Source organism: Loxodonta africana, chromosome 21, assembly GCF_030014295.1.
Source record: "Loxodonta africana isolate mLoxAfr1 chromosome 21, mLoxAfr1.hap2, whole genome shotgun sequence".
Taxonomy (NCBI): Eukaryota; Metazoa; Chordata; class Mammalia; order Proboscidea; family Elephantidae; genus Loxodonta; species Loxodonta africana.
The window spans coordinates 34,284,609-34,311,764 of record NC_087362.1 but is presented as its reverse complement, the minus strand read 5'-3'; the positions used below and the strand labels follow the sequence as shown (position 1 = coordinate 34,311,764).

At 42.9% G+C, this 27,156-nt stretch overlaps 1 protein-coding gene across 2 annotated transcripts in view; it reads left to right on the top strand.

The window, feature by feature from the left end:
* The window catches only part of CDH13 (cadherin 13), a 1,235,721-nt gene that overhangs the window by 1,203,409 nt on the left and 5,156 nt on the right, over positions 1 to 27,156 (top strand). The window contains exons 12-13 of one of the 2 annotated variants that reach the window (XM_023558128.2): positions 10,620 to 10,853; positions 13,531 to 13,749. In XM_023558128.2, coding sequence (XP_023413896.2) covers positions 10,620 to 10,853; positions 13,531 to 13,749 — 453 coding nt within the window. Of the gene's footprint in view, positions 1 to 10,619; positions 10,854 to 13,530; positions 14,121 to 27,156 lie in introns of those variants that run through there. The other variant, XM_023558126.2, reaches the window with a different exon arrangement.

Below are 27,156 nucleotides of genomic sequence, written 5' to 3'. Positions count from 1 at the left end.
TGCCTCCTCTGCCTATCCTCTACCACACTGAGCTCTCACTTCTTGGACATGTGTTCCATTTGGCTTGTGAGTGAGTGCTTGGCACACACAGACTAGGTCTGAGTATTCTTCGTTCTCAGCATACTTTAAGGCCAGAAGCATTACTGTGTGATAAAGGGATCAATGTAAAGTGAAGATATTACAATCCTAAATCTGCATGCACCCAAAAGCACAGGTTCAAAATATACAGAGCAGAGAAACTAAAAAGAGATCATTGTGGGAGACTAGAATGCATCTCCCTCATTAGCTGATAGAACCAGCAACAAACAAACAAAGCAAAGATACAGAAGACTTCAACAAGACAAAAAAATTGATCAATTCACATATTAGAGAACATAGTACTCAAAAAAAATAAACTCAGGTTCTTTACAAGAGCACAGGGAACAATTTTACCAAAGTTGTTTACATGCAGACCCAAACAAAAGGTTAAGAATCTTGAAGATTAAGTTGGAAGACTTACACTACCACATATCCAGACCTATTTAAAAACTACAGTAATTAAGACTGTGTGGCATTTGAGCAAAGACAGAAAAAAACAGACCAGTGGAACAGAATAGGGTGTTCGGAAACAGATCTACACATAGACGGCCCCTAGTTATGTCAAGAATAGAAAAAAGCTTGGTCTTTTCAATAAACAGTTGTAGGTTAACTGGATAATTCTATTTTTTTAATGCATGGTGACCCCTGTCTTATACCATACACAATAATCAATTCTAATTACAGACCAAAAGATGAAAGGTTAAATAATACATCTTTTAGAGGAAAACATATTAGTGCCGTTAGCACAGGCAAAGATTTGTTAAATGGGATACAAAAAGTACTAACCATAAAATGAAAAACAATGATAGATAATATTAAAATTAAGAACTTTGGTTCATCAAATCACACCATCAGGAAAGTAAGTGAACAGACAACCTACAGAGTAGAAGAAGATATTTGTAACTACAAAGAAATGCAAGAAATTTGTAAACAAAAGACACACCCCAAAGAAAAATGGGTCAGAGACTTCAGCAAACACTTTACAAAAGAGGATATTAAAATAGCCAATAGATGTATGAAAAGATGTTCAACTTTATGAATCCACAGGAAAATACAATTATAACTATAATGTAATACCATTACACACCTACAAAATGACTGAAATGATAGAAAATACCAAGTGTTAGCCAAGATGTGGAGTAACTGGAACTCTAATATACCACTGGTAGAAGTCTAAATTGGTACAGCCACCACTTTGGAAGCTGAAAGTATCAACTAAAGCTGCGCATATGTATACTCTATGATCCACACCTAGGTATACATCAAACAGACATGTTTTGGTGTACGAGTGTTCACCAAAACACATGTGCCAGAATGGTTGTAACGACACTACTCATAATAGCCCAAAACTGGAAACCACACAAATGCCCAAAAAGTAGAATGAGTAAACAAATTGTGGTATACTCACACAACGACGTCTATACAACAATAAAAATGAATGATCGACAACCATTCACAACAACGTGGATGAATGTCAAGTGTAATGTTGAGTAAAAAAAGACTGATAGAGCACTCACTGAATGATTCCATTTACGTAAAGCTCAAAAAAGCCAAAATTCATCACTGCTGCCAAGATTACCCTTGTGGATGGGTTTCTAGATCTTGTGGTACTGGACCATGCAGGTATGTTTGAATTGTGAAAATTTTCAAGCTGCATGCTTATGATTCATGAACTTTTCTCTACGTCAACATAAAGTTTTTTAAAAAATATAATACATGGCTACACAGAGAGCACATGCCTAGCCCACTGGGCCTTCCCAGGGAGGTAACCATTCCTGTATTCTCCAAGTATCTCTCTTTACCCTAGAAACAGACTCTAGGCATCTTGTTAGGTGAGTGATAGGCAAAGGGCAGATGTGGCACCACCGTAACACACAGTCCTACATTTGCCATTCAGAGCAATTAAGGCAGCACTCCAAATTGTATTTTCTTTTAGGTACCTCTAGAAGCCCTGGTGGCACAGCTGTTAAGCACTTGGCTGCTAATCAAAAGGTTGGCAGTTTGAACCCACCAGCTGCTTCTTGGAAACCCTATGGGGCAGTTCTACTCCGTTCTATAGGGTCGCTATGAGTCCTACATTTTCCGTTCAGAGCAGCTAAAAGGCAGCACTCAAAACAGTATTTTCTTTTAGGTACCTCTTAGTGGCTAGAATAAAGGTATATAAAAAAGACATTTTGAAGCAGGGCTGGAAATCTGTTCTGAAGTTAACTGGGATTAAGAACCCTTTGGACCTATCTGCTCAGTGCCCCAAAGCTAGTCTAGATAGATTCTAGGATCATGCCTCATCATAATATTTGCAGTGCCCACGTTATAATTTTTGTGGGAAAAAGATGCTTTAGTACCTCCTTTTTTTTTTTTTTTAGGGACGAAGACTAAGTTGTAACCCACAAAATACTCAACAGTATACAAAGCATTTTTCTTAAACTGTTATCAACTGTATGAGGTACAAATTAACAACAGTATTTCAATATAACTGAAATGCTTTTGTTTTGCTAAGGCAACAATTGGATGAGTAAAGCCTTTAATCCTATAGATTAATATAGTGTGACCTTTCATGTTGGCAACCTTTCCACCATTTTATCTTCAGAGGTGAATATCATCACTTATCTTATATGGTCCAGATTTTCTGCAAAGGTTAAGATAGGTGCCTACAGAGTGCAGGACTCCTTGTATCAGAGACTTCAACGAACACAGAATTGCTGGCCTATCAAAAGGAGAAAAAAAAAAGCTGTTAAAAATAACAGGAAGGAAAGAGAATATTTGGGAAAGCAGTAAAGACAGAATTCCTTTGGGAATTGCACTGACAATGGGGAAAGGCAGTAGTAATTAGGACTGGGCAAATTCCAGAGTGATTATGGCTCCCACTCAGGTAATCACCAGAAAGGTCAAACGTTGGTCTCTCTGTCTTGTGTGGGCTGAAAGCTGTCACAAGCAATTTCTTGAAAGAGTTCCGGAATGCCACCGGGAGAGGTTATGGGCAGGAGAGGCAATGCTAGCCTCTGCTTCTGGGCTTATACCTTTTGCTCAAGGTTAGGCTGGTGTCCGTGCCTCATTCTCACCTAAAACCTCGCCTCTAATCCCTCCTCCTCTTCTGAAATTGTATAGGGCTTAATGTTCCATGATGATGCTATTGAATGGGGCTCTTATGCCCTCACAGAAAATCTAAATCCTAACTTCAAACCACAAAGACCAACATTTTGCTTCTGTAAGTCCAAATACCCTTGTTTGAGCACCCACATTATCCAGACATCTTCAAGAAAAAAGAAAAAATACTCTTGCTAGTTCTTCCTGAGGCTCAGCACATATGAAGGGGTTTGAAGCAGAGTGACAACAGACTCCGTAAGTCTTTATATGCCTACAAGTGACATATCCCCCATCTATTTTCATGTAAACGAATAGGGAAGTGATAGCATAAAAACAAGCCAAATTATTGCTAAATTCAGTAGCTTGTTTTCAAGACGTAGCAACTTGTCTAAAGTAAAAGTTTGAGTCTGATGAAAAATGTGATGCGCGTGACCAAGAAGGCGCACAGATATAGAATCAAGCACAGCAGCTGTAAAATTAAAATGAGATAGACTAAGATAATGATTTTTCATAGGCTAAGGTACATCATGTCCCAGCCTGTCCTTCTCAGTTCCCTACATGATAGATGTTCTGATAATCCCAGCTGATTCAATACTGAAATACTGTGCAAAGCACATTTAGATTAATTGACAGAAAAAAAAAACACGCTGTTCAGCTCCATAGTGAAATGGCTATTGAACTATTGAATAGCAACGGCCCCCAGACTAGGGGTCGAACAGGATGTGAACCACAAAAAGATACCTCAGCCTGGGATCTGACTTTCTCTTTTCACAGCTCAACCGAGCGCTAGACTGCACATGGGCTATAGTGAAATTATTTAGATTGATTCTACTTAAAAGATGCTAGTTTGGACACAATCAAGCCATTGATTATGATGGCAACCCAAATAAGCCAGGTTAACATGCCTTATCTTATGAAGACATTGAAGATTTTTACCAACTTCTGCAGTTTGACATTGATCAAACATGCAATCAAGATGCATTGATAATTACTGATGACTGGAATGCAAAAGCTGGGAACAAAGAAGAAGAATCAGTAGTTGGAAAATATGGCCTTGGTGATAGAAATGACGCTGGAGATCGTGTGATAGAATTTTGTAAGACCAATGACTTATTCATTGCAAATACATTTTTTCGACAACATAAACAGCAACTATATACATGGACCTTGCCAGATGGAATAAAAAGGAATCAAATTAACTACATCTGTGGAAGGAAACAATGGAGAAGCTCAATATCATCAGTCAGAATAAGGCCAGTGGATGATTGCAAAACAGATCATCAATTGCACATATGCAATTGCAAGTTGAAGATGAAGAAAATTAAAACAAGTCTACAAGAGCGAAAATATGACCTTGAGCATATCTCACCTGAATTTTCAAACCACCTCAAGAATAGATTTGACACATTGAACACTAATGACCAAAGACCAGGCGAGTTGTGTGGTGACGTCAAGGGCATCATACATGGAAAAAGCAAAAGGTCATTTAAAATACAGGAAAGAAAAAAAAGACCAAAATGGATGTCAGAAGAGACTCTGAAACTTGCTCTTAAACATAGAGTAGCTAAATCACGCAGAAGAAATGATCGTGTAAAAGAGCTGAACAGAAGGTTTCAGACAGCAGCTTGAGAAGACAAAGTATTATAATGAAATCTGCAAAGACCTGAGCTAGAAAACCGAAAGGGAAGAACACACTCAGCATTTCTCAAATTGAAAGAACTGAAGAAAAAAATCAAGCCTCAAGTTGCAATCCTTAAGGATTCTGTGGACAGAACAGTGAATGACAAAGGAAGCATCAAAAGATGGAAGGAACACAGAGTCACTTTACCAGAAAGAATTGGTTAATGTTCAGCCATTTCAGGAGGTAACATATGATCAGGAACCGACGGTGTGAAGGAAGAAGTCCAAGCTGCACTGAAGGCATTGGTGAAAAACAAGGCTCCAGGAATTGATGGAATACCAACTGAGATGTTTCAACAAGTGGATGCAGAGCTGAAGGCACTCACTTATCTATGTCAAGAAATTTAGAAGACAGCTAGCTACCTGGCCAATCAATTGGAAGAGATCCATATTTGTGCTGTTTCCAAAGAAAGGTAATACAACAGAATGAGGAAGTTATCAGACAATATTATTAGTATCACACGCGAGTCAAATTTTGCTGCAGATCATCCGAAAGCAGTTGCAGCAGTACGTCAACAGGAAACTGCCAGAAATTCAAGCTGGATTCAGAAGAGGATGTGAAACGAGGGATACCATTACTGATGTCAGATGAATCTTGTTTTATTGACTATGCAAAGGCATTAAACTGTGTGGATCATAACAAATTATGCATAACATTGCCAAGAATGGGAATTCCAGAACGCTTAATTGTGCTCATAAGGAACCTGTGCATAGACCAAGAGGCAATCGTTCAAACAGAACAAGGGGATACTCTGTGATATGAAATCAGGAAAGATGTGTGTCAGGATTGTGTCTTTTCACCATACTTATTCAATCTGTATACTGAGCAGATAATCCAAGAAGCTGGACTATTTATGAAGAAGAATGTGGTATCAGGGTTAGAGGAAGATTCATTAATAACCTGCATTATGCAGATAACACAACCTTGCTTGCTGAAAGTGAAGAGGACTTGAAGCACTTACTGAAGAAGATCAAAGACCACAGCCTTCAGTATGGATTACACCTCAACATAAAGAAAACAAAAATCCTCACAACTGGACCAATAAGCAACATTGTGATAAAGAGAGAAAAGATTGAAGTTGTCAAGGGTTTCATTTTACTTGGATCCACAATCAGCATACATGGAAGCAGCAGTCAAGAAATCAAAAGATGCATTGCATTGGGTAAATTTGCTACAAAAGATCTCTCTAATGTGTTAAAAAGAGATGATGTCACCTTGAAGACTAAGGTGCACCTGACCCAAGTCATCGTGTTTCCAACTGCCTCATATGCATGCAAAAGCTGGACAATGAATAAGGAAGACTGAAGAAGAATTGACGCCTTTGAATTGTGGTGTTGGCAAAGAATACTGAATATGCCGTGGACTGCCAAAAGAACGAACAAATCTGTCTTGGAAGAAGTACAACCAGAATGCTCCTTAGAAGCAAAGATGGCAAGACTATGTCTCACATACTTTGGACATGTTATCAGGAAGGATCAGTCCCTGAAGAAGGACATCATGCTTGGTAAAGTAGAGGGTCAGTGAAAAAGAGGAAGACCCTCAACAAGATGGATTGACAGTGGCTGCAACAATGGGCTCAAGCATAGCAAGGATTGTAAGGATGGTGCAGGACCGGGCAGTGTTTCGTTCTTTTGTGCGTAGGGTCTCCGTGAGTCGGAACCAACTCGACAGCATCTAACAACAACAGGAAACGAAATGAGGGCCACTTTTGCCAATTCATACTATTGGTTGACAACATGAGGGCTACAAGCAAAAAGAATATTTGCAGCCAAGCGGAGGTACTGTTCCTAGCTCCATGTCCTGGGAGCTTTGTTCAAATTGAAGCTTTTTCCCTATTGAAATAGAAAATCATGAAAGAGAAGCACAGCCCTAACCACACCTGGGTTCTGATTTTTGGTTATGCCCCACGGGTGGTGAGGGTTGCTGACAGGAAGGGAAAATAGGAGGGGTGAGGGACAGTTGCTACATACCTGGCGAAAACACTGAGGTTGCCCCGGTACTTTCTGGGCCCGAGAAACTATTGAAGCCAAAAGGACATGTGAAAAATCATTACATTTTGAGTAACATTTTAATTGTGGAAGTTGGTTTTCTCTGCCTTGTACATATAAACAGGGAGGAGAGGCTTTTTCCCTGGGGATTTTGGGAATCCCGTCTTCACCCTATCACCCAAAGAAACAAGCTCACTCTACCAACTTCAGAAAAAGACATCACCAGCCTTGTCTGGGAGTACTCCGTGGGAAACTGAAGACAGTAGTATAATTAAGTTCATGAAAGGCCAGTAGTTCTTATGGCCATATTTCAAATACTCATAATGCCTTCTCATCCATTTGACCAAATGACTTCAATTTATAATACATTCAGAGTGAAAAAAATACAATGGATTCTTCTGAAACATCCAATTAGTTCCATAAAAAAAGACAATTTTTCAATAAAGAAATTCAACCAAATGGCTAAAGCTGACACTGAAAAACCAACTTCAAAGTAATTATGCATTTCTTTTGAGTTCTTACTCTAAAGTTGATGATAGGCCACCGTTAGAAATCACCTTCTTATGATTAATTGCATGTGTGTTCCTATTTTAGCAGATATTTACGTGAATGTTTATTCTGTACTGCCTTTGGGTGCAGGTATATTTCAAGTCCACCCATCACACTAAAGAGGATCTGCTCTTGCTGCTTCTTGACTCACTCCTCGGCTTCCTTCAAGCCCTTCTTCCCCAATAATGTCACCAATAACTTTCTCCGTGCAAAATCTCATTACTTCTCTTTTGTCCTTATCCTTTTTGGTTTTGTTAACACATTGAATTATGATTACTGCCTCCTCTCCCAACTCATCACTGCCCTGTCTTCTGCAAAATTATCACCTGCTATTTCAGCTTCAGTGTTTCCCAGGATTCCACCCTCCTTGCCATTCTGCATTCTCATCTCAGGTAATTAATTTGCTAGGAAGCTTTCAAAAACATCTGTACACTGATGACTCCCCTGACTCTCAGCCCTGGCATTTCTCCTAAGCTCTGCACATGTGGGTACACTAAATCTGACCAGCTATCAGCACAATCCAAGCTTAAGTCATTGTCTTTCCACTCCCCACCACGATGCTACTTTTCTCCTGCAGCCTCAGTTGAGGGCCAGTCACCACAGCAAGACATCTCTTTCCTGTTCGAGCTACACACACCACAGCTCACTCATCTACTGCTGGTCTCTCTGCTTACAATGTCTTACCTCTCTGTTGTTGTTTCTAAAAATAAGTCAGATCAACCACTGTCCACTGCAACACTATTCACAATAGCCAAAAGGTGGGCACAACCCAAGTGCTCATCAACAGATGAATGGATAAACAAATATGGTCTACCTGGACAATGGACTATCATTCAGCCACCATGAGAACTGAAGTTCTGACACATGCTACAACATGGATGAACCTTGAAAACAGTATGAAATTAGAAAAGGACAAATATTGTATAATCCTACTTATATGAAATATCTAGACTTGGCAAAGGCATAGAGACAACGGTTTATTAGTGGTTCCCATGGGCAGGAGCAGAGGGAATTGTTGCTTAATGGGCACTGAGTTTCTGTGACGCGTGATTGAAAAACTTGGAAATAGTGGTGATGGTTGTACAACATGGTGAATGTAATTAATGTCACCAATAATTGAAATGGCAAATGGTTTGTTTATTTCACCACAATGAAAATTAAATAGTATGTAAGACCATTACCTCACTGAAAAACCTCAGGTGGCTTCCTGCACCGCACAGAATGAGTACAAGCTCCTTGTCATGCCGGTCAAGACCCAAGGCCCCACCCAACCTTCCCAACTTCATCCCCTTGCCATCCTTCAGTACACCCTGCTGGAGGCAAAAGGTCCTCAATGGTGCCTGGTGACTCTACATGTATCCACCTAGGCCACGTAGGCAAGGCCTGTGCCCAGTTCTCTGAGCCTTGGCAGAATGCCCTGTGATCCTCCTGGATCCTCTCGGAACTGCAGGCACACAGCCATACCTACTCACCTCCCTATCTCCCCTGGCAGGCTGTCCTAAGTTTCTCGCTGCCTCCTGGGTTCTGATGAGGCACAGGCTCTGGCCCTCCCCCTAGTACAACTGCAGGCAACAAACTGCAGGGCCGTGGGGCACAGACTCAGCAACAGCGTGTTCCTTTGTCCATGCCGCAGCATCTAGCCCCTTTTATTTCGGTGTCACCTGCACAAGGTCCACTTTGCCAGCTCTGCCTTCTGCTGTCTATGCAAGTAATAAACTGTCCAAATCTAAAAGACAGAATCTGTCACCCCTCGCCTTGCCTGTGCTTGACCCCTAGACTCGAACCTAAGTCAAGTACTCACTACCCTTCTAACCCCCATGTGATTCTATAACTGGACTTTAAAACTAGTGTGCATTTCAAAAAATTAATAGAGGGTGCTATAAAATAAAATTGAGCTTGGGAATCTGATTAAGGGCAAATAAGGAGAGGAAGAGTAAGATGGAGCCATAAATCAGATTGGTACCGCACATGTATAAAATCAGAAGTGTATCAAATCCTTTTAGAATAAGGCAAATCCATATACTTACTGAAAACCCCATGGAACACAGTTCTACTTTGACACACATGACATAACCACGTGTTTGGGGATTTTTTTTAATACATACTTACTATTTCTGGCAGAAAATTAGAACCTATTAATGAATGGTTCATCCCAAGAGCAAACCTCTAATGCACATATGATTAAAAATGAATTTAGAGAAAGGTAAATAAAGTCAAGCCAAGTCTTATTAACATTAAATACCCATTCTTTAAGTGAAAGACATTATGAGATAGAAAATTATAAGGGCTGTTTTTTTTTTCATAATGTTCTCTAAAATGAAAAACACTCCAGGAAGTACCTGAAATATTGACAAAGCAAGGCTTTAAAATAAGGCCCAAAGATTGTATTTCGATTGCTTCTACCGCCCCAGGAGCCGGCTAAAGGTTTCGTTTCTCATAACAAGCCTTTCTAAACCTACCCTGTCCTGGCAGGTCAGCCTTTCCAGACCCAAGGAATGATACTATTAGTCATCTGAGACTCTTGTTCACCCCCAGATGAAAACCCCCTGGGTTAGACTTTTCTCTTTTTAGCCAACTACCTTGTTGCCCCTGACTCATGGCGACCCCATGCTCAAAACAAAATGCTGCCCAGTCCTGCACCATCCCCACGACCAGTTTTGGATCAGACCATTGTGACCTATAAGGTTTTCATCGGCTGATTTTTGGAAGCAGATCACCAGGCCTTTCTTCCTAGTCCATCCTAGTCTGGAAGCTCCACTGAAACCTGTTCAGCATCATAGCAACACGCAAGCCTCCACTGACAGACAGGTACTGGCTGCGCGTGAGGTGCATTGGCCAGGAACGGAACCCAGTTCTCTCGTATGGAAGGTGAGAATTCTACCATGGAGCCACCAATGCCTCATAGTCAACTCCCTAGTTAGGTTAAAGCATGCAAATAAAAGTCTTGCTTGCTATCTCCATTCTTCAAGTGACTTTCAATGTGTTAGTACAACTTTTGCGTTAGAAGCACGCCACTCTAAACGTAAAGTATTATGCCTGAAGAACTTCAGTCAAAAGTCTTATATGGTAAAGGGCTTTGTAAACCACTAAACTTTGTACAAAAACGCAAGCTATTATCGTGAGTTCTATTTGAAGCATGTTATTAACAATAAAGGTGTCTGGCACACTTAAAAAGTCTGATGGAAGATGGTTATTGCATCGTATCAGTTGTGTACTGACATCTTCCCTTTCTCCCACAGGCAACCCTCCTGCTACGGGGACTGGGACTTTACTGATAACTCTGGAAGACGTGAACGACAATGCTCCCTTCATCTATCCCACAGTGGCTGAAGTCTGTGATGACGCCAAAAACCTCAGTGTTGTCATTTTGGGGGCATCAGATAAGGATCTTCACCCAAACACAGATCCTTTCAAATTTGAAATCCATAAACAGGCTGTCCCTGATAAAGTCTGGAAGATCTCCAAGATCAACAGTAAGTCTGGTGAAAACATTCTCATGACTCTTTGAGCTCCGAACTTAGTTTCTCTTTCCCAAAGGGTTCTTGCTCTCAGACTCTCTCGAGCATTCTCACATGGTTTACTTCAAGTTAGTTGTATATTATAAATATAATTTCTCACCAGCCAGGAAATACAATTTGTGAAAATGGAGAATATTGGTTTCTTATAATGCAAACACATTTTCTCTTTTGCTTCCTCCCTTATCTTTTCTATTCCACAATTAACCCTAGCTTTCCACTCTTGACTAATCTGTGACCTCTGCATTTCTGCCATCCCAGAGTACTCAAGCACAAGACCATGATTCGTTATCCCTCTTCTTCCCTTCTTTTAATGAAACCCCACAGATTCTCTCCTTGTAGCTGGCTTGCACAGAACTTTGGCCAACGGACCCAGTCTTTGGCCTTTGAAAGCCAAGGGTCCCTGCCTCTGCCCCCTCATCTCTTGACTCAGGGCTGCCCCTCCTGCCTCAGACGACTCGGAAAGTTATTTACATTAACTTTTACCAGCATTTTGGTGAGATTTTCCATGGAATGCCTACCTCCATAAAAGACTAAAGAAAAGAGAAGCAACGATATAAGAATGTTTATAAAGTCTTCAACCTCTAACCATCCACCTCCCATGTTATGATGCAGACCTCCTCAAATTTTACTTCATCTTCATAATGACTTTGGCACTCCACTTCGCCATCTTCTTCCACGTGTCCTCCTCCCCGCCCCCCCCCCCCATTTATGAAACTTACAAGCATTTTCCCTTTCTACCCATCTTTCCACATGGACAGGTGAGACTCGAAATGTGGCCCAGCAGTTCCCATCTGCCTTGTTAAACCTGAAACACCCATGTATTGAACTATGCAGTACCCATGTATCTATAAGGCCTCACCCAATTTCTCCCCCATGGCTAATGTGAGCTAACTACTAAGTTCCTGCTCACACTGCTTTCCAGTAAAGCAACACGCACACACGCTCACACACACCACTCACAAGTTAGTACGCTCTGTCTGCAATAATGAATTTATCCTGCTTTTGGCCTACTCAGGGTTCCCTCTTCTTACATCAGTGGTAGAACATTGGAGGGGAGAGGCAGAATCACCCATTTCATTAAGTTTTGAACATGTATTGTACCACTGTGCATAAAATTTTCCATTAAAAAATCTCCTGTCTATTGTTATGGCCCTATCTCGTATCTTATTTTTATTAGTGCCTTTCTCTTGTTATTGATTCTACTTGCCTGTTTGTCTACGTTACTGCTTTTTAAAGAACGAGTTCTGTTACAGTGATTATTTTTAATTAAAGTGGCCCTTGTTTGAGGGGTTAGTGTCTTATTTGCTAGCTCTTATGGCTGTAGCTGACTTGAATAATCATGACTGGTTCTTTCCAACTGGAACCTTCTCCTTCAAGAGTTCCTCCTCTACTCGAGGAAGGTCTGAAAAGGTTTTTTTAGTTAATCTTCCAGTTCACTGGTGTGATCACCTGCGTTGGTCGTTTCTGCTGCCGTCACACTCCAATGAGGATGATACTTCATTTGTTTTTGTTTTCATATCATCACACTCATTTTTCCCTGCCTGATTTTATTTAATAGGTAAGATGCCTTCTAAACGCTTTTCCTCAGCCCCAATTTTTTTTTTTTTCCCCTAAATGCTTAGCATTATTTGAAGGGCCAGATTTAAAAAAAAAAAAAAAAGTCCTTGGTCATCTGAGTAATGGAAAATAGTCTGAGGCCAGGGGAGGTGAGTGGTCACTTATGACTGCCACTTAGTGGCCTGGGGGATGAAAGATAGCCTCTCACCAGTGCGAAGCAACTCCATGGCAACGGGTTTGTTGTTCTTGTTGCTGTTGTTTTACGGTATTAGGAAAGTAGAGAGAATTCTTACAGACCCAGCCTCCGTGCTGTGGTTATGCCAACGGTTTCGACCCAAATCTAGGTCTATGGCCTGAGGCCTGATAAAAACGTACCCACTTCTGTGGCAGCACATGGGAGTTCTGCCCACACATTTAGGGTAGGTGGACTTCTATGATATTTTTTTCTAACTGCTATATGTGATCTTTGTCAAGATGGCTTTTGAGGTTTAATAAATACACACAGAGAAGTTTTTGATGCCCGATCATCTTCACAAAAACAGGTCCCTTTGCAACGGACGACCTTAGCACTGAACCCAGAACTCTCTGCAGTGATGGTAATGTGCTACAACTGCACTGTCCGATATGGCAGCCACCAGCCAAACGTGGCTACTGGGCACTTGAAGTGTGTCTAGTACAACTGAGAAAATGAATTTTTAATTTTACTTTATGTTAAGTCTATAACATATAGACTATATAGATTATATAGACATATAGATTATAAATTAAATTGCAATGCCTGTTTTGCATACTTTTAGTTGCCAAAACCTTATTCGTTTCTTTGGGACAGTCTAACCCTCTCTTGGAGTCCCTGGGTGGTACAAACAGTTAACACACTCAGCTGCTAACCAAAAGGTGGCAGTTCAAGTCCACCTAGAGGTACCCTGGAAGAAAGGCCTGGAGATCTACTTTTGAAAATCCTGTGGCTCACAGTTCTACTCTGACACACACGGAATCGCCACAAGTCACAACTGACTCAATGGCAACTTTTTTTTTTTTTAAACCCTCTCTCATGAGGCCCTCCTTGTCTCCGTAGATACGCACGCCCTGGTAAGCCTTCTTCAAAATCTGAACAAAGCCAACTACAACCTGCCAGTCATGGTGACAGATTCAGGGAAGCCTCCCATGACAAATATCACGGACCTCAGGGTGCAAGTATGTTCCTGCAAGAACTCCAAAGTGGACTGCAACGCGGCAGGAGCCCTGCGCACCAGTGTGACCTTCGTCCTGCTCATCTCCCTCTTCAGTTTAGTGTGTAAGTTGGCCTAACTCCGGCGCCTGCATCAGTGTGAAAGCATAACTTGGCCAGGTCCACTGAAGCCGTTCTCCCCCATATATCTTTCCAAGAAAATTTATCTCAGAAGAGATGTTCTCTCTAGTTCATGTGCATATGATAGAAAATTTCACATATATATGTGCTCCAGCTAACGTTTAGCGGTATCTTAGCAACCCCCTGCCAGCCAATCTGAGCAACTGTGCAAAGTTTTGGTTTGCTACCCTGCAAAATAGGTAAAGAGCAGAACTTCCTACAAATGTCACTGAACTTGAGCTAATAAAACTGTTTCCAGATCAGTTAACTGGTCTACTGGGGTCCTATTTCTATTTGCATTGTTCAGAATAATCTTTTGCAAGGTTAAAGTAGACACTACACCTCTCTAAGAATACTCATGAAAACTTATGGATGGAAGTTGAGCCTTAGGAAAAAAGATAAGTGTATAATACACACTCATTTTTTTTACTGGATGGTAATGGCTACAATATAATGAAAGTGTTTTAAGCAAATGAATTATTATGGCAAGTAATAGAAATACAAACAGAAAACAAATACACATATCAAATATTCCCCACATATGGGATACTAGTCCAATTTCAACCTTTGTAATTCTTCACATACAGCTATTGCAATCCAAAAGCCTACTTTGGACTTGATATTTACATTTTGAGAAAGTATCAATGTAAGCATGAATTAGGAAAATGGGAAAGTGAAAGAAAAGAGAACAGAAGTTAGTACATCAGTGGTGCTGGTGGTAAGTGGGACCACCAGGAAGTACCACATTCCCACATGGACATTCTGTATATGAAGCTCTGTGCTGGCCTGCGGTCCTGTGGGGGGAGGGGATAGGGGACCTTGAGCATCTCACTGGCTCCTCAAACTCCGTTTCTGAAGAGGACGTTATCGTGTTCCCCTCCAAACCTGCCCCTCTGCCCCATCTACCTCTCTTGGTGGCCCCATCACCTCTGAGCATGACTCACTCCAGACGCTCCAGCTACAAAGCCCAACAGAGTCTAACGTCCAACACCTTCCACCCATTCCTGCCCCAGCCTGCCTCCAATTTCAGGTCCTCATCTTCACTCTTACCTCCACTTCCTACCTCCATCTTGGCATGAGAACTTAAGGAAGAGACGATGAAAATCGAGGGGCCTTCCTGGGGTGGCCTCAATCATCTCTAAAGCAGGAGACAACTACATCTGCAGAGGGTGAAAGATGGAGATGAACTGCAGACTGGGAATAAATTAGGAAGGATTGTAAAGGAGCAAATAAGTGAGCTTTACAAGACAGGGACACAAAGGTCACCAATGTGCAGGGAGGGTCCAGATGAGGTTGGACACTCTGAATTTATAGCAACACATTTTGTTTGTTAGTCTCTTGTTTTGCTGACAGACATCCTAGACCTACCCCGCAGTCTAAAATAATGTCCTTCATGAGCATGCAGCCCTGGCAAACGGTTGGGGGCTGCTGGCACGCTAAGTCACCATGGTTAACCTGCTGGAGGTCATCTGTGTATAGCATCACTGGGGAGGTGGTAGCTGAGTAGGATCCTACTGGCTGCACTGTAGGATCACCAAGGGAACTTTCAAACATAGATCTGCCCAGACCTGGGCCCTACCCCAACCGAATGGTATCAACATGTAAAGGCAATGCAAAGGACATCTGCCCAAGCCAACATTATCTCAGAGGTTGGCTTGGACAGGAGTCCTTTTTAAAGGCTCACCAGGTGATTCTGATGCACTAGGAGCATCCCGGTGAGTGATTCGAGCACAGAGGTGCAGGCTCTTGGGCATTCTGGCTGCCCCTCTGTTCCAGGTCCACATGCTGAACATATACTGGCTCCCTTATTCACACTCCAGTAGGAACGAGAGGAAGAGAGTGAACATAAGAATGCAGACGTGAAGGTATTTAATACCGATAATACTAAAGCCAAACGCGTTGCCATTGACTCAATTACAACTCATAGGAAACCTAAAGGACAGAGTAGAACTGACCCTAGATTTTCCAAGAGCAGCTGATGGATTTGAACTGCTAGCCTTTTGGTTAGCAGCCAAGCTCTTAACCACTGCACCACCAGGGCTCCCTGATGATACTGGAAAACCTTAAATCCAAGGAGGGGGACGCAAATGTAATGCCACCATTCCAGGAGGGATCTTAAAAAGCTTCCACAATTAAAATACGTATAAGCTAGGACATTAAAATATACTTCATAAGGAACAGAAACCAACTAGGAAGGGTTGGAGCCAAAGTGACACTAAATTTGGGTCTGAACTTTGTCAGTCAAGTCCAAGGAGCAAGTTGCTTACTATAAACAGTAGCCTCTATATGATAAAAATGAACATGCTAAATGTTGTCAGATATCAGAACTACTAAAGAATAATTTTTAGGATATAAATTCTTAGGCTCAGTCCCCTGGAGATTTTGGAATAGGAGCTGGGGGTGAGGACAGGAGACAGATGGACGGATAGGAGGTGGTGGATGGGAGGGTGGCTGGATGGATGGATTTGGATGGATGGACTGGCTGTGGATGGACGGATGGACTGGCTGTGGATGGACGGATGGACTGGATGTGGATGGACGGATGGACTGGCTGTGGATGGATGGACTGGCTGTGGATGGACGGGTTGGATGTGGATGGACGGGTTGGATGTGGATAGACAGGTTGGATGTGGATGGACGGGCTGTCTGTGGAAGGATGGATGGATGTGGATGGATGGATGGATGGATGTGGATAGATGGATGTGGATGGACGGGTTAGATGTGGATGGACGGGTTGGATGTGGATGGACGGGCTGGCTGTGGAAGGATGGGTTGGGTGTAGATGGATGGGTTGGATGTGGATGGATGGGCTGGCTGTAGAAGGATGGGTTGGCTGTGGAAGGATGGGTTGGATGTGGATGGATGGATGTGGATGGATGGGCTGGCTATGGAAGGATGGGTTGGGTGTGGAAGGATGGGTTGGGTGTGGAAGGATGGGTTGGGTGTGGAAGGATGGGTTGGGTGTGGATTGATGGATGTGGATGGATGGATTGGGTGAATGAATGGATAGATTTGATGGATGTGTGGGTGATTTGGATGGATGGGTGGATGGGTGATTTGGATGGATAGGTGGGTGGGTGGGTGGGTGGGTGGATGGATGGATAGGTGGGTGGATGCATAGGTGGGTGGGTGGGTAGGTGGATGAAAGGAAACATATATTCCTTCCTTCTTCCTTCTTTCCTTCTTCCAGAAATAAAAGATTATAGGTAAAGGTAAGCTCCCCTATGTTCCCCTCCCCACTTTCATTCCCTAGATCCTCACTCCCCAAAGATAACAGCTATCATACATTAGTGTGTTCCCAGACCTTGTTTTATACTTTTACTACATGCACACACACACACAATGACTAGTTTGAGAAACTGTATGTAGTTCATACTACACAGGGCATAATGCTCTGAAGCCTGCGCTTCTTCCTCTCCAGGTTACATTTCCAAAATCCATCCATGTTGCTCCAATGCATGGCTTGGCAAGCTTTTTCTGCAAAAGGCTAGAATAATTTTTTTCCAGATTTTAAAGCTGACATTTATTAAGTTCTTACTATAGGGTTGCTAAGAGTCAGAAGTGACTGGGAAGCAACGGGCTTTATACACTATGTACGACTCTGAGCATTTTGTATAAAGCGCGTATGTATAAACCCATGTTATTCCCACAAAAATACAAGGTAGGTACTATTATTGACTCTACAAGTGAAGAAACCGAAGAGGAAAAAAGAGGGTGGAGGGGGCTAGGTACCATCATCAAAATCACATAGCTTTTTTAAAAATAATAATAATAATATTTCATTGTGTTTTAGGAGAAAGTTTACACAGCAAATAAGGTTTCCATTTAACAATTTTTATTCAGATTGTTCCATGCTACTCATCATTCTCATTATTTCCTTGTTTGTTCTGTTTCCATTGCTCTAGCTTCCCTTCCCTCCCTTGCCTTCTCATCTTTGCTTTTGGGTAAATGTTGACTGTTTGGTCTCATACAGATAACTGTTTAAGGGAGCACATTAATCACAGGTGATAGTGTTTATTTTATAAGCCAGTCTATTATTTGGCTGAAAGGTGACCTGCAGAAATAGCTTCAAATCCAAGTTCAGAGGTTATCTTAGGGCGGTAGTCTCAGGGTTCTAGTCTCTATTGTTTCAGTAGTTTGGCCTTTTTTAGGAATTTGAGCTTCAACCCACATTTTCCTCCAATTCTATCTGGGATCTCCTACAGTGTCCCTGGTCAGAACAGTCAGTATCCGTAGCCAGGTACCATCTAGTTCTTCTGGTCTCAGTTTGGAGGAAGCTATGGTTCGTGTGGGCTGATGAGTCTTGCGGACTAGTTTCTTCTTTGAGCTTTTGAGTTCCTTCATTCTCTTTTGCTCCATATGAGTAGAGAACAATAGTTGTATCTTCGGTGGCTGCTTACTAGTTCTTAAGACCCCAGGTGCTATTCACCAGTCTAGGATGTAGAACATTATCTCTGTGAACTATGTTACCCCAATTGACTAAGCTGTCCCCAAAACTGTGGTCCCAAGCCTTCTAACCTAGTAAACCAATAATCCCACGAGTTGTTTGGCAGATAGTAAATATTTTGAAATCTGCAGGCCACATCTGGTCTCTGTCACTTATTCTCCTTTATTTTGTTGTTGTTTTGTTTCTTACTACCCTTTAAAATGTAAAAACCATTCCTGGCTTGCAGACTGCACAAACACAGGCTGCAGACCAGATTTGGCCCACAGGCTGTACTCTGTGAGCCCTGCTGTAGCTCATTCATTCTAACTGCCAGAGAGTATCCCGTCAAGTGACTACATGCCTACCGACAGACACATTCGGAGTGTTTACAGTTTTCTGCCAGGACCGCGACGATACAGTGAACACCAGAACCTCTGTTTTCCACCCGCTTCTCAATGAGCCTGGGGTGGAGCAAGGCTCGCACTGCTCGGGGCCACTGCTCTAGGGACACATCTCTCCGAGTGCTAGGGGCAGTAAGTGTACCTACACATCAGTCTGGAACACTAGAGGGCGGTACTTCCTATGTGACTGTAACGAAATAAAATCAGGGTGCATGTGTGCGCATTTGTGAGTGGTGTGTGTATGTTTGTGCATGTAGTGTGCATGCGCACAGAGAGAATGGAGTGGTCACATCACACACTGCCCTCCTTAAACCCCATTACATAACATCAAAGCCCGGCTCTTCCCTTTGAAGAACCAGCACACTGCAGTACAGCTCCAGCTACTTCTAGGTGGGCAGCGAATTTAACAACATCCACCAGTGTCCCTGGATCCTTGTTTGTCCAAATACAGACCCCTAGGTCCACCCGCCGTATTGAATCAGCAACCCAGGTGACGGGGCCTCCAGGACATAGCCCAGTGTCTGTGCATTTATTTACAATATACACACATCTGCTCCTACCAATTCAGATATTAAATACTGGTAAGCCTTACTTTTTTAAGATTAAAGGAAATATAAATAGATGTGTATTTTCTTCTGACCAACAGGGCTTTTCTGGTATCTCGGCTTTGAAGCCCCCTGACCTGCAGACATCTACAGTGAGCAGGTTTCCAAGCTTGTTCACGCCCATTTCTCCACGAGGCTCTTGGGTTGCAGTTAGTCCAAGGCAGGACTGCCTGATGGCTCCTAAAAGCTAAGAATTAGTCTCACTGGCTAGAGACAGGTGCAGATGCGCTGGTTTGAGATACAAAAGGAGCTTCGTCATCTCACCTGAACAGACAGCCACTCCATCCAGCGCCACATGTCACCACGGTGTAGGGGGACCTGGAGGTAGAGTCAGATCACAAAGGACCTCTGAATCTCCCCCACATCACAGGGAGGTATTCAGTTGCCACTCCAAAACTTTGCACCATGAAACAGGGAGCTTCAGCCCAAAACAAGGTGAACAGGTGTAACCACTCACTTGCCTGACTTCAACACGAACCTCAGTCTGGCCCTATACGAAAGGCACTTGTTGTTGCTGTTGTTGCCGTCCAGTCTGTTCCAACTCATGGTGACCCCATGTGTGCAGAGTAGAACTGCTCCATAGGGTTTTCAAGGCTGTGACCTTTCAGTAGCAGATCGCCAGGCCCGTCTTCTGAGGCACCTCTGGGTGAGTTCGAACCGCCAATCTTTCAGCTACTTATTGTTGTTAGGTGCTGTCGAATTGGTTCCAACTCACAGCAACCCACTGTACAACAGAACAAAAACATTGCCTGGTCCTGCATTATCTGCACAATGGTTGTTATGCTTGAGCCCACTCTGTCAATCCATCTCATTAAGGGACTTCCTCTTTTTTGCTGGCCCTCTATTTTACCAAGCATTACGTCCTTCTTCAGGGACTGATACCTCCTGACAACATGTCCAAAGTATGTGAGATGAAGTCTCGCCATCCTTGTTTCTAAGGAGCATTCTGGCTGTACTTCTTCCAAGACGGATTTGTTCATTCAGCTAGTAGTCGACCATTTAACCATTTGTGCCGCCCAGAGACCCCTTACAAGACGTAGGATTGCGTAATATTGTCCATTTAAGCATTAGAGAATGCCTGCCAAATTGGGGATTTTTGTTTCATTATATACCCAACCCAAGATGTTCTTCCTGACAGAAAGAGATGCACGTGAAGCAACATAGGCGAAGCTGGGTTCAGGCTCAGAGGACTATGTTACCACGAGAGCCCGCAGCTCAGACGCTGTCTCCTGACAGTAAGCAGCGAGGCCGTAGGACCACATATACCACATTGTGATGTTGCCAGGAGGCTACAGGGAAAAGGGGCTAAAACCTTCAGGAAGGACAGGGTTGGTTTGTTTTCTAAAAGCCCCGAAACCAGAGTTTTAAGTCCCAGGGTAAGATAACTTTCCAGGTTCCTTAAAAGAATTTTGGGAACTGGTAAGCAAGCTGATGGAATCTGTTTGATGTTTCTTTAAAGCAAGGGTCCCCAAACTATGGCACACAGGCCAAATTTGGCCCACCATCTGTTTTTATAAACAAAGTTTTATTGAAACCCAGCCAGGCCCATTCATTTATGCATTATCCATGGCTGCTTTCTGCTCCAACTGCAGAGTTGAGTAGTTGCAACAGACTGTCCTGCAAAGCTGAAAATATTTACTATCTTGACTGGTGGCATAGTGGTTAAGCAGCTTTAGCTGTTAACCAAAAGTTCGGCAGTTCAAATCCACCAGACGCTGCTTGGAAACTCTATGGGGCAGTTCTACTCTGTCCTATAGGGTTGCTATGAGTCGGAATCGACTCGACGGCAGTAGTTGGTTGATTGGTAGGCCTTTACAGATAAAGTTTGCCAACTCCTTTAACGCGTAGTTCATAATACTGCAGCGTGATACAGGAGCAGAAGATCCCATCGTACAACATGGGTAAGAAAAAACATTTTTTCCCATCCCCTCAAATAATATTCAGATCCAAGTAGCCTCAGCATCAAACACCCTGAAGATGTGCAACACATTACAGAGAAAACTATATTTTCTTCATTGATGTGGTGATTTTATCCCACTTTACAGATGAAAAAGATGGATGCTCAGAAGGTCCCAAGTCTAGCAAGTAGTCAGCCCAGCATTCCACATTAGACTACCTCCCTTATGGAAAAATAAAAACATTTCCATTTATTGTGATGATGACAACGGTTTTATTTCCATTAAGAACTGAACTGAGGTATCTGCACTTCCTTCTTTGACATCTGGAAATAAAATGAATGGCATTGAAAGTAATAAAAAGTGTAGATAAGATTGTATCGCTGTCAGTCTTGTCTAAATTGCCCTCCCCCTGATGACACTGAGGGGCTAACTCTCCCAGGACCAGCCCAATGGAGCAAGTGCTATTCCCTTCGGGCTGTGTCTGCTGTTTTCCACGTAGGACCTTGCAAGTATGATCCAGGCAATGAACACACAGCACAAGTTCAAGGAACAAACTTGTTCTGAAACCTGTTGTGACCACTGTTCTAGGCTTACTTAATCACCAATAGCAAGAACAGATAGAAACCCTGGCGGCACAGTGGTTAAGAGCTATGGCTGCCAAACGAAAGGTCAGCAGTTCGAACCTATGAGGTGCTCCTAGGAAACCCTATGGGGCAGTTCTACTCCGTCCTGTAGGGCCGCTATGAGTCGGAATCAACTGGGCAGCAACAAGATAGGAAAGGATAGCAAGAACAGATCAGAGGGCCCGTTCTAACAAGTACCAAACCTAAATGTCAGGGTGTTGTACCGTGGTGGCTGCACGCTGCTGTGATCCTGGAAGCCATGCCACTGGTGTTTCAGATACCAGCAGGCTCACCCATGGTCGACAGGTTTCAGTGGAGCTTCTAGGCTAAGACAGACTAGGAAGAAAGGCCAGGTGATCTACTTATGAAAATTAGAAAATGAAAACCTTATGGATAGATAGGAGCCCCAGTGACACATCAGTTAAGCGCTCAGCTGCTAACCAAAAGGTTGGTGGTTCTAACCTACCCAGTGTCTCCACTGGAAAAATACCTGGTGATCTGCTCCTGTAAAGATTACAGCCTAGAAAACCCTATAGGATAGTTCTCCTCTGTCAGGTGGGGTTGCTATGAGTCAAAAATCAACTCAACAGCACCCAACGCCAACAACAATGAAGATGGGGCAGGACCTGGCAACATTTTCGTTTTGTTATACACATGGTCACCATGAGTCAGCCCCAACCCAACAGCAACTAACAACAAGAAAGGGAGGGTATAACAGACGACCCTTGCATTTCTTTGCAAAGTCTAGATGTATAATCTCTAGTGTCCCAGGTGCCGCCTCCAACTTTCCCTCCTGATTTTCAGCTTACTGAGAACGGTCTTTATCAGATAATCGTGGTCACTGGGGGGGAAAACAGATGACAGTAATGAAAACCTTCCCTATCAAAGTCATCATGTAAACATACACTTTACATTCACTATCTCTTTGTTCTGAATGCTGCCACTGGAGTTAAAAGCATAGTTTTGCATAAATGCAAATAATACATGCAGTCTACACTTCGCTATGACACCTACAACTAAAGATTTTCAGAACCATAAACAGGAGCAGCACCGGGTCTGCCTGGGCGTCAGAAGAGAAACCACGGACCCTCTGTGTCAGGAGAGGTGGCGCTTTCTCATTTCTTACTCAATCATGCAACGTGTTCTGCTCATCACAGAGGAGCCGTTGCTTATTAACAACGCATCCCCAGCTTGAATATTCGAGTTCCGAAAGCTCTGAGGCTATCTCACTGCTGCCGCCCGAGCTGAGATCCTGTCCCCAAACCTGAAGAGAGTTAAGCTGGTAGAAGGATGAAAGTCCTCCATCACAGGGCAAGCACTTGCCCTTAATTTTCTTTTTTTTATTGTAATCTTCTTTCTCTCTAATTTTCTAACACACTTCTGATTTCCAGGATTTTGTCTAGTCACCAAACCATGCAGCCTGAACTTTGGTTTGGAACTCATTTTTATTTCTTTCATTGTAACACTAGACTCGGTGGTATCTTTCCCTTTGCAAACGCAGCCTATGATAATACTCATAGGCAGAATGGGAGACCTCGGTGCTGCTATGAAAGTCAGAGGATGACTGCACTTTGGTGACCTCAGTAAACGTGGAGCAGACAGACAGGCAACAGGCAGTGAAAGCGCCCACTGAAGGGAGAGTACATGTGCTTAGCCCTGTAGGATGGCCAGCCAGGAGGAGGGCAAAAGAGCGAGAAGGGAAGGGGAAACACAGAGGCAGCAGAGAACAAAGAGGACTTACACACATAGTCGTGTTGAGTAACAGCAGGTGTGGAGCCCCACCCCCAAGCCCACACTCACCTGCTGTGTAGCACAGCAATTTTCAAAGTGGGGTCCCAGACCAGCAGCTCCAGCAGCATCCGGGAAATTGTTGAAAATGCAGATTCTCAGGCTCCACCCCAGACCTTCTGAATCAAACCCTTTGGGGTGGGCCCAGCCATCTGTTTTAACAAGCCCCCAAGGGATTCTGCTGCACTCCAGGGTTTGAGAACCTTTGCTTACCTGTAAGTACAGGCAGCCCTCACACTCAACACCAATCATTCAAACCCACTGCTGTGGAGTGGATTCCAACTCATAGCTATCTTATACGGCAGAGTAGAACTGCCCCACAGAGTTTCCAAGGAGCAGCTGGTAGATTCAAACCACCGACGTTTGGTTAGTAGAGGAGCTCTTAACCACTGCACCACCAGGGCCCCAGGAACACCAACCATAGCTGCGTGATACCCTCTCCTTCTCTTCCAGTGCCCCTTGGCTAACGTCACCTTTCAGTCAGCAAACAAGACTTTTTGCAGGCTGCGTCAGAATAACAGGTATAGAAACAGTAGGGGACCCCCTACTATTCAGTTTTGGGGGCTCTGGAAGGATGACTTCCCACCACTCTGTGGCTCCTGGGAACATTCAGGAAAACCATTTAAATATCAGTGCTGGTGCTGCTTGAAGACCACTGCCATCAAATTGATTCCAACTCATAGCGCCCTACAGGACAGGGAAGAACTGCCCCATAGGGTTTCCTTGGTTTTTTAGTCCCTACAGAAGCAGACTGCCACATCTTTCTCCCATGGACAATCACATTTCTAGTTAAGTAACAAGCTTATTTTCTTTCACTGCTTGAGAAAAACTAAAGCACCACTACTATTTTTGGCCTTTTGTATGAAACACTTTAACTTTTCTCTCAATTTCATTTTATATCATCTATTTTATCTCTATTTGCAGATGAAGAAACTGAGGCCCAGAGTAGAAAAGTAGCTTTCCCCAGATTCCAAAGCTTCTAAGTGACGCACCCCGTCTGGAGAGTGTCCTGAACTCCCCACTCAGGGGCGTGTTAACTACACCGCATCACCAGGCTTTTGAGGACTTCGAAAAGCCATGTCTCTATTTAACAACTAACTTCAAATTTCCCATCACAAGCCTGTTATGGATTGAATTGTGCTCCAAAAAAATATGTATTGAAATCTTGGCCCCTATATGCGTAAACATAATGCTGTTTAGAAATGAGGGTGCTCTTTGTTATGCTAATTAGGCCATGCCTGAGTAGGGTGCATTCTAAACCGAATCAGTTCTGAGTTATAGAAAAGCAGTATAGACACAGAAACACACACAGGGACAAGAGGAAGATGGATGATGGAGACAGATGCTGGCAGCTAGTAGAAGCTGAAATAGACTAGGAAGGACCTCCCACTAAAGCCACACTGTGAATTAGGACTTCTAGTCTCCTGAACCTTGAGACAATAAATGCTGCTCTTCACAGCCACCCCCTTGTGGCATTTGTGTTAAGGCAGCACGAGGTAACGAAGACAAAGCTCATGCAGCAGGAAAAGAGGGAAGCCCTTTCTCCTGAATCTCAGAAACCCAGTGCTCAGGCAGCCTTGAATGGCCCAGTGGGTTCCAGGGGATTTGCTCCAGTCCATTCCCCTATTTCTAGAGCACCCTTATCTCTTTCAGCTCAGGAAGTAAGCTGCAGAATTTAAGGCTTCTACGGCTTGCTGGCACAACTGCTGTAATAGTAGCTGAGCTTCAGACAGGCATCAACACCACCGCCCTGTTCTCACCAAAGCAGCCTGCCTGTCCTCACAGGGGCCAGTTTCCCTCTTCAAGGGCATCCTCTGATGTCCAAGCACTTTCTTCACATTCAAGGGGATGAAGCACATTTTGAAGGGGAAAGTCCCAACCCTCCCACCCCATTTTTCGTGATTACGGAAAGGAGAGAACCTCTCCCATTCCAATTCTTGGTGCAGATCTTACTAACTTGCTGCACTGCAATTATGCATTTATTTACTTCATAATTTATTTAAACTACTTTTTGCATTATTATAATAATTGTTTATTATTTATAATCCATTGCATACATTATTTAAATTACGGGATATTGTTATGTTATGCAAACATAATATGTGCATGTTTATTTATATTTAATAACTATATACTGAATGCCTAATATGTAGCAGGCACTATTCTCCAGCCACTGGAAGACAGCATGGAGGGAGACGGCCACACAGACAAACACACGGCAATTAATAAGTGCCAAAATGAGGCAGTGGTCCCAGGAAGAATGTAGCACCAGGTCCACCTGGGACAGTAGATGAAGGCTTCCCAGAAACAGGAAAGCTTCAGTTATGTCTTAAAGGAAAAGGAGGCAGTGGTATGGGTAAGGCAGCAGGTACTGAAGTCACTATAAGGTTGTCTTTTTTTTTCTAAATAATATTTTTTGTGCTTTTGGTGAAAGTTTACATAGTGAATTAGGTTCCCATTTAACAACTTCTATACAATTTGCTCAGTGACATTAGTTCCATTGTCCACTAGTCAACTCTTTGATTGCATTGTTTGTTCTGTTTCCAGTACTCTAGTTTCCCTGCCCCCTTATCTTCTTATCTTTGCTTTAGAGTAATTGTTGGTCTCTTGGTCTCATATAGATGTGTGTGCGTGTGTTTAATTCAGCACCATATTCACGGGTAATAGCCTTTATTTTGTGTGCCACTCTGTTATTCCTCTAAAAGGTGGTCTCAGAGGATAGTTGAGGTTCAAGGTTTAAATATATCTCAGGGTGACAGTCTCAGGAAGTCCTCTGGTCTCAATTGGTCCAGCAACTCTGGACTTTTTAAGATTCTGAATTCTGTTTGAAATTTTTCTCCCATTCTCTCAGGGTTCATCTATCGTGGCCCTGATCAGAAGGGTCAATAGGGACAGTCAGGCACCATCTAGTTCTTCTGGTCTCAGAGTAGATGAGGCTACAGTTCATGTAGATTATCAACCTTGTAGACTAATTTCTTCTCTGGGACTTTGGTTTCCTTCTCATTATAAGGTTTTAAGGCTCCTCCATATTAGGAAAAATGAATTCTTGGTTTGGTGTGGCAGCTTAGATCATGGGTTTTGAAATCAGACAGCCACGGCCCACACCCTGGCCCAGCTTCACTGTGCGTGCTAAGTGCTATGGGAGCCAAAGCACCTCGTTCCGTCTGTCAGGTAGACACTGTGGTCACACTACTGTTATCCCCACTTACAGATGAGAACCTGGGGCTCAGGCAGGTGAAGGAACCTGGCCAAGGATCCTAAGCACAAGTCTTCTTATCTGTAAAATGGTGACATAATAGGGCTTATCCAAGTGTTACTATAAGGACTGAATTCGATAAGGAGTCACTGCATTCCAGAGAAATGAATTACTCAATGTTCAATAGTATTATTGTATAGTTTTTACAAACTGCAAGTAGGACAGTAATTTCTAATGGTTTGATTCTGTTTAGAACTTCATATTGGTAAAGATCTCCTTAACATATAAGGAGATCCACCATAAAATTGGGTTGGTTAATATTTTTCCCATTTAACAGAAATGAATTTCTATTTAGAGGTGTTGAATCATATCAAAGCCAAAAATGTTGTTGGTTTAGCTGGGAAAAATGATATTCG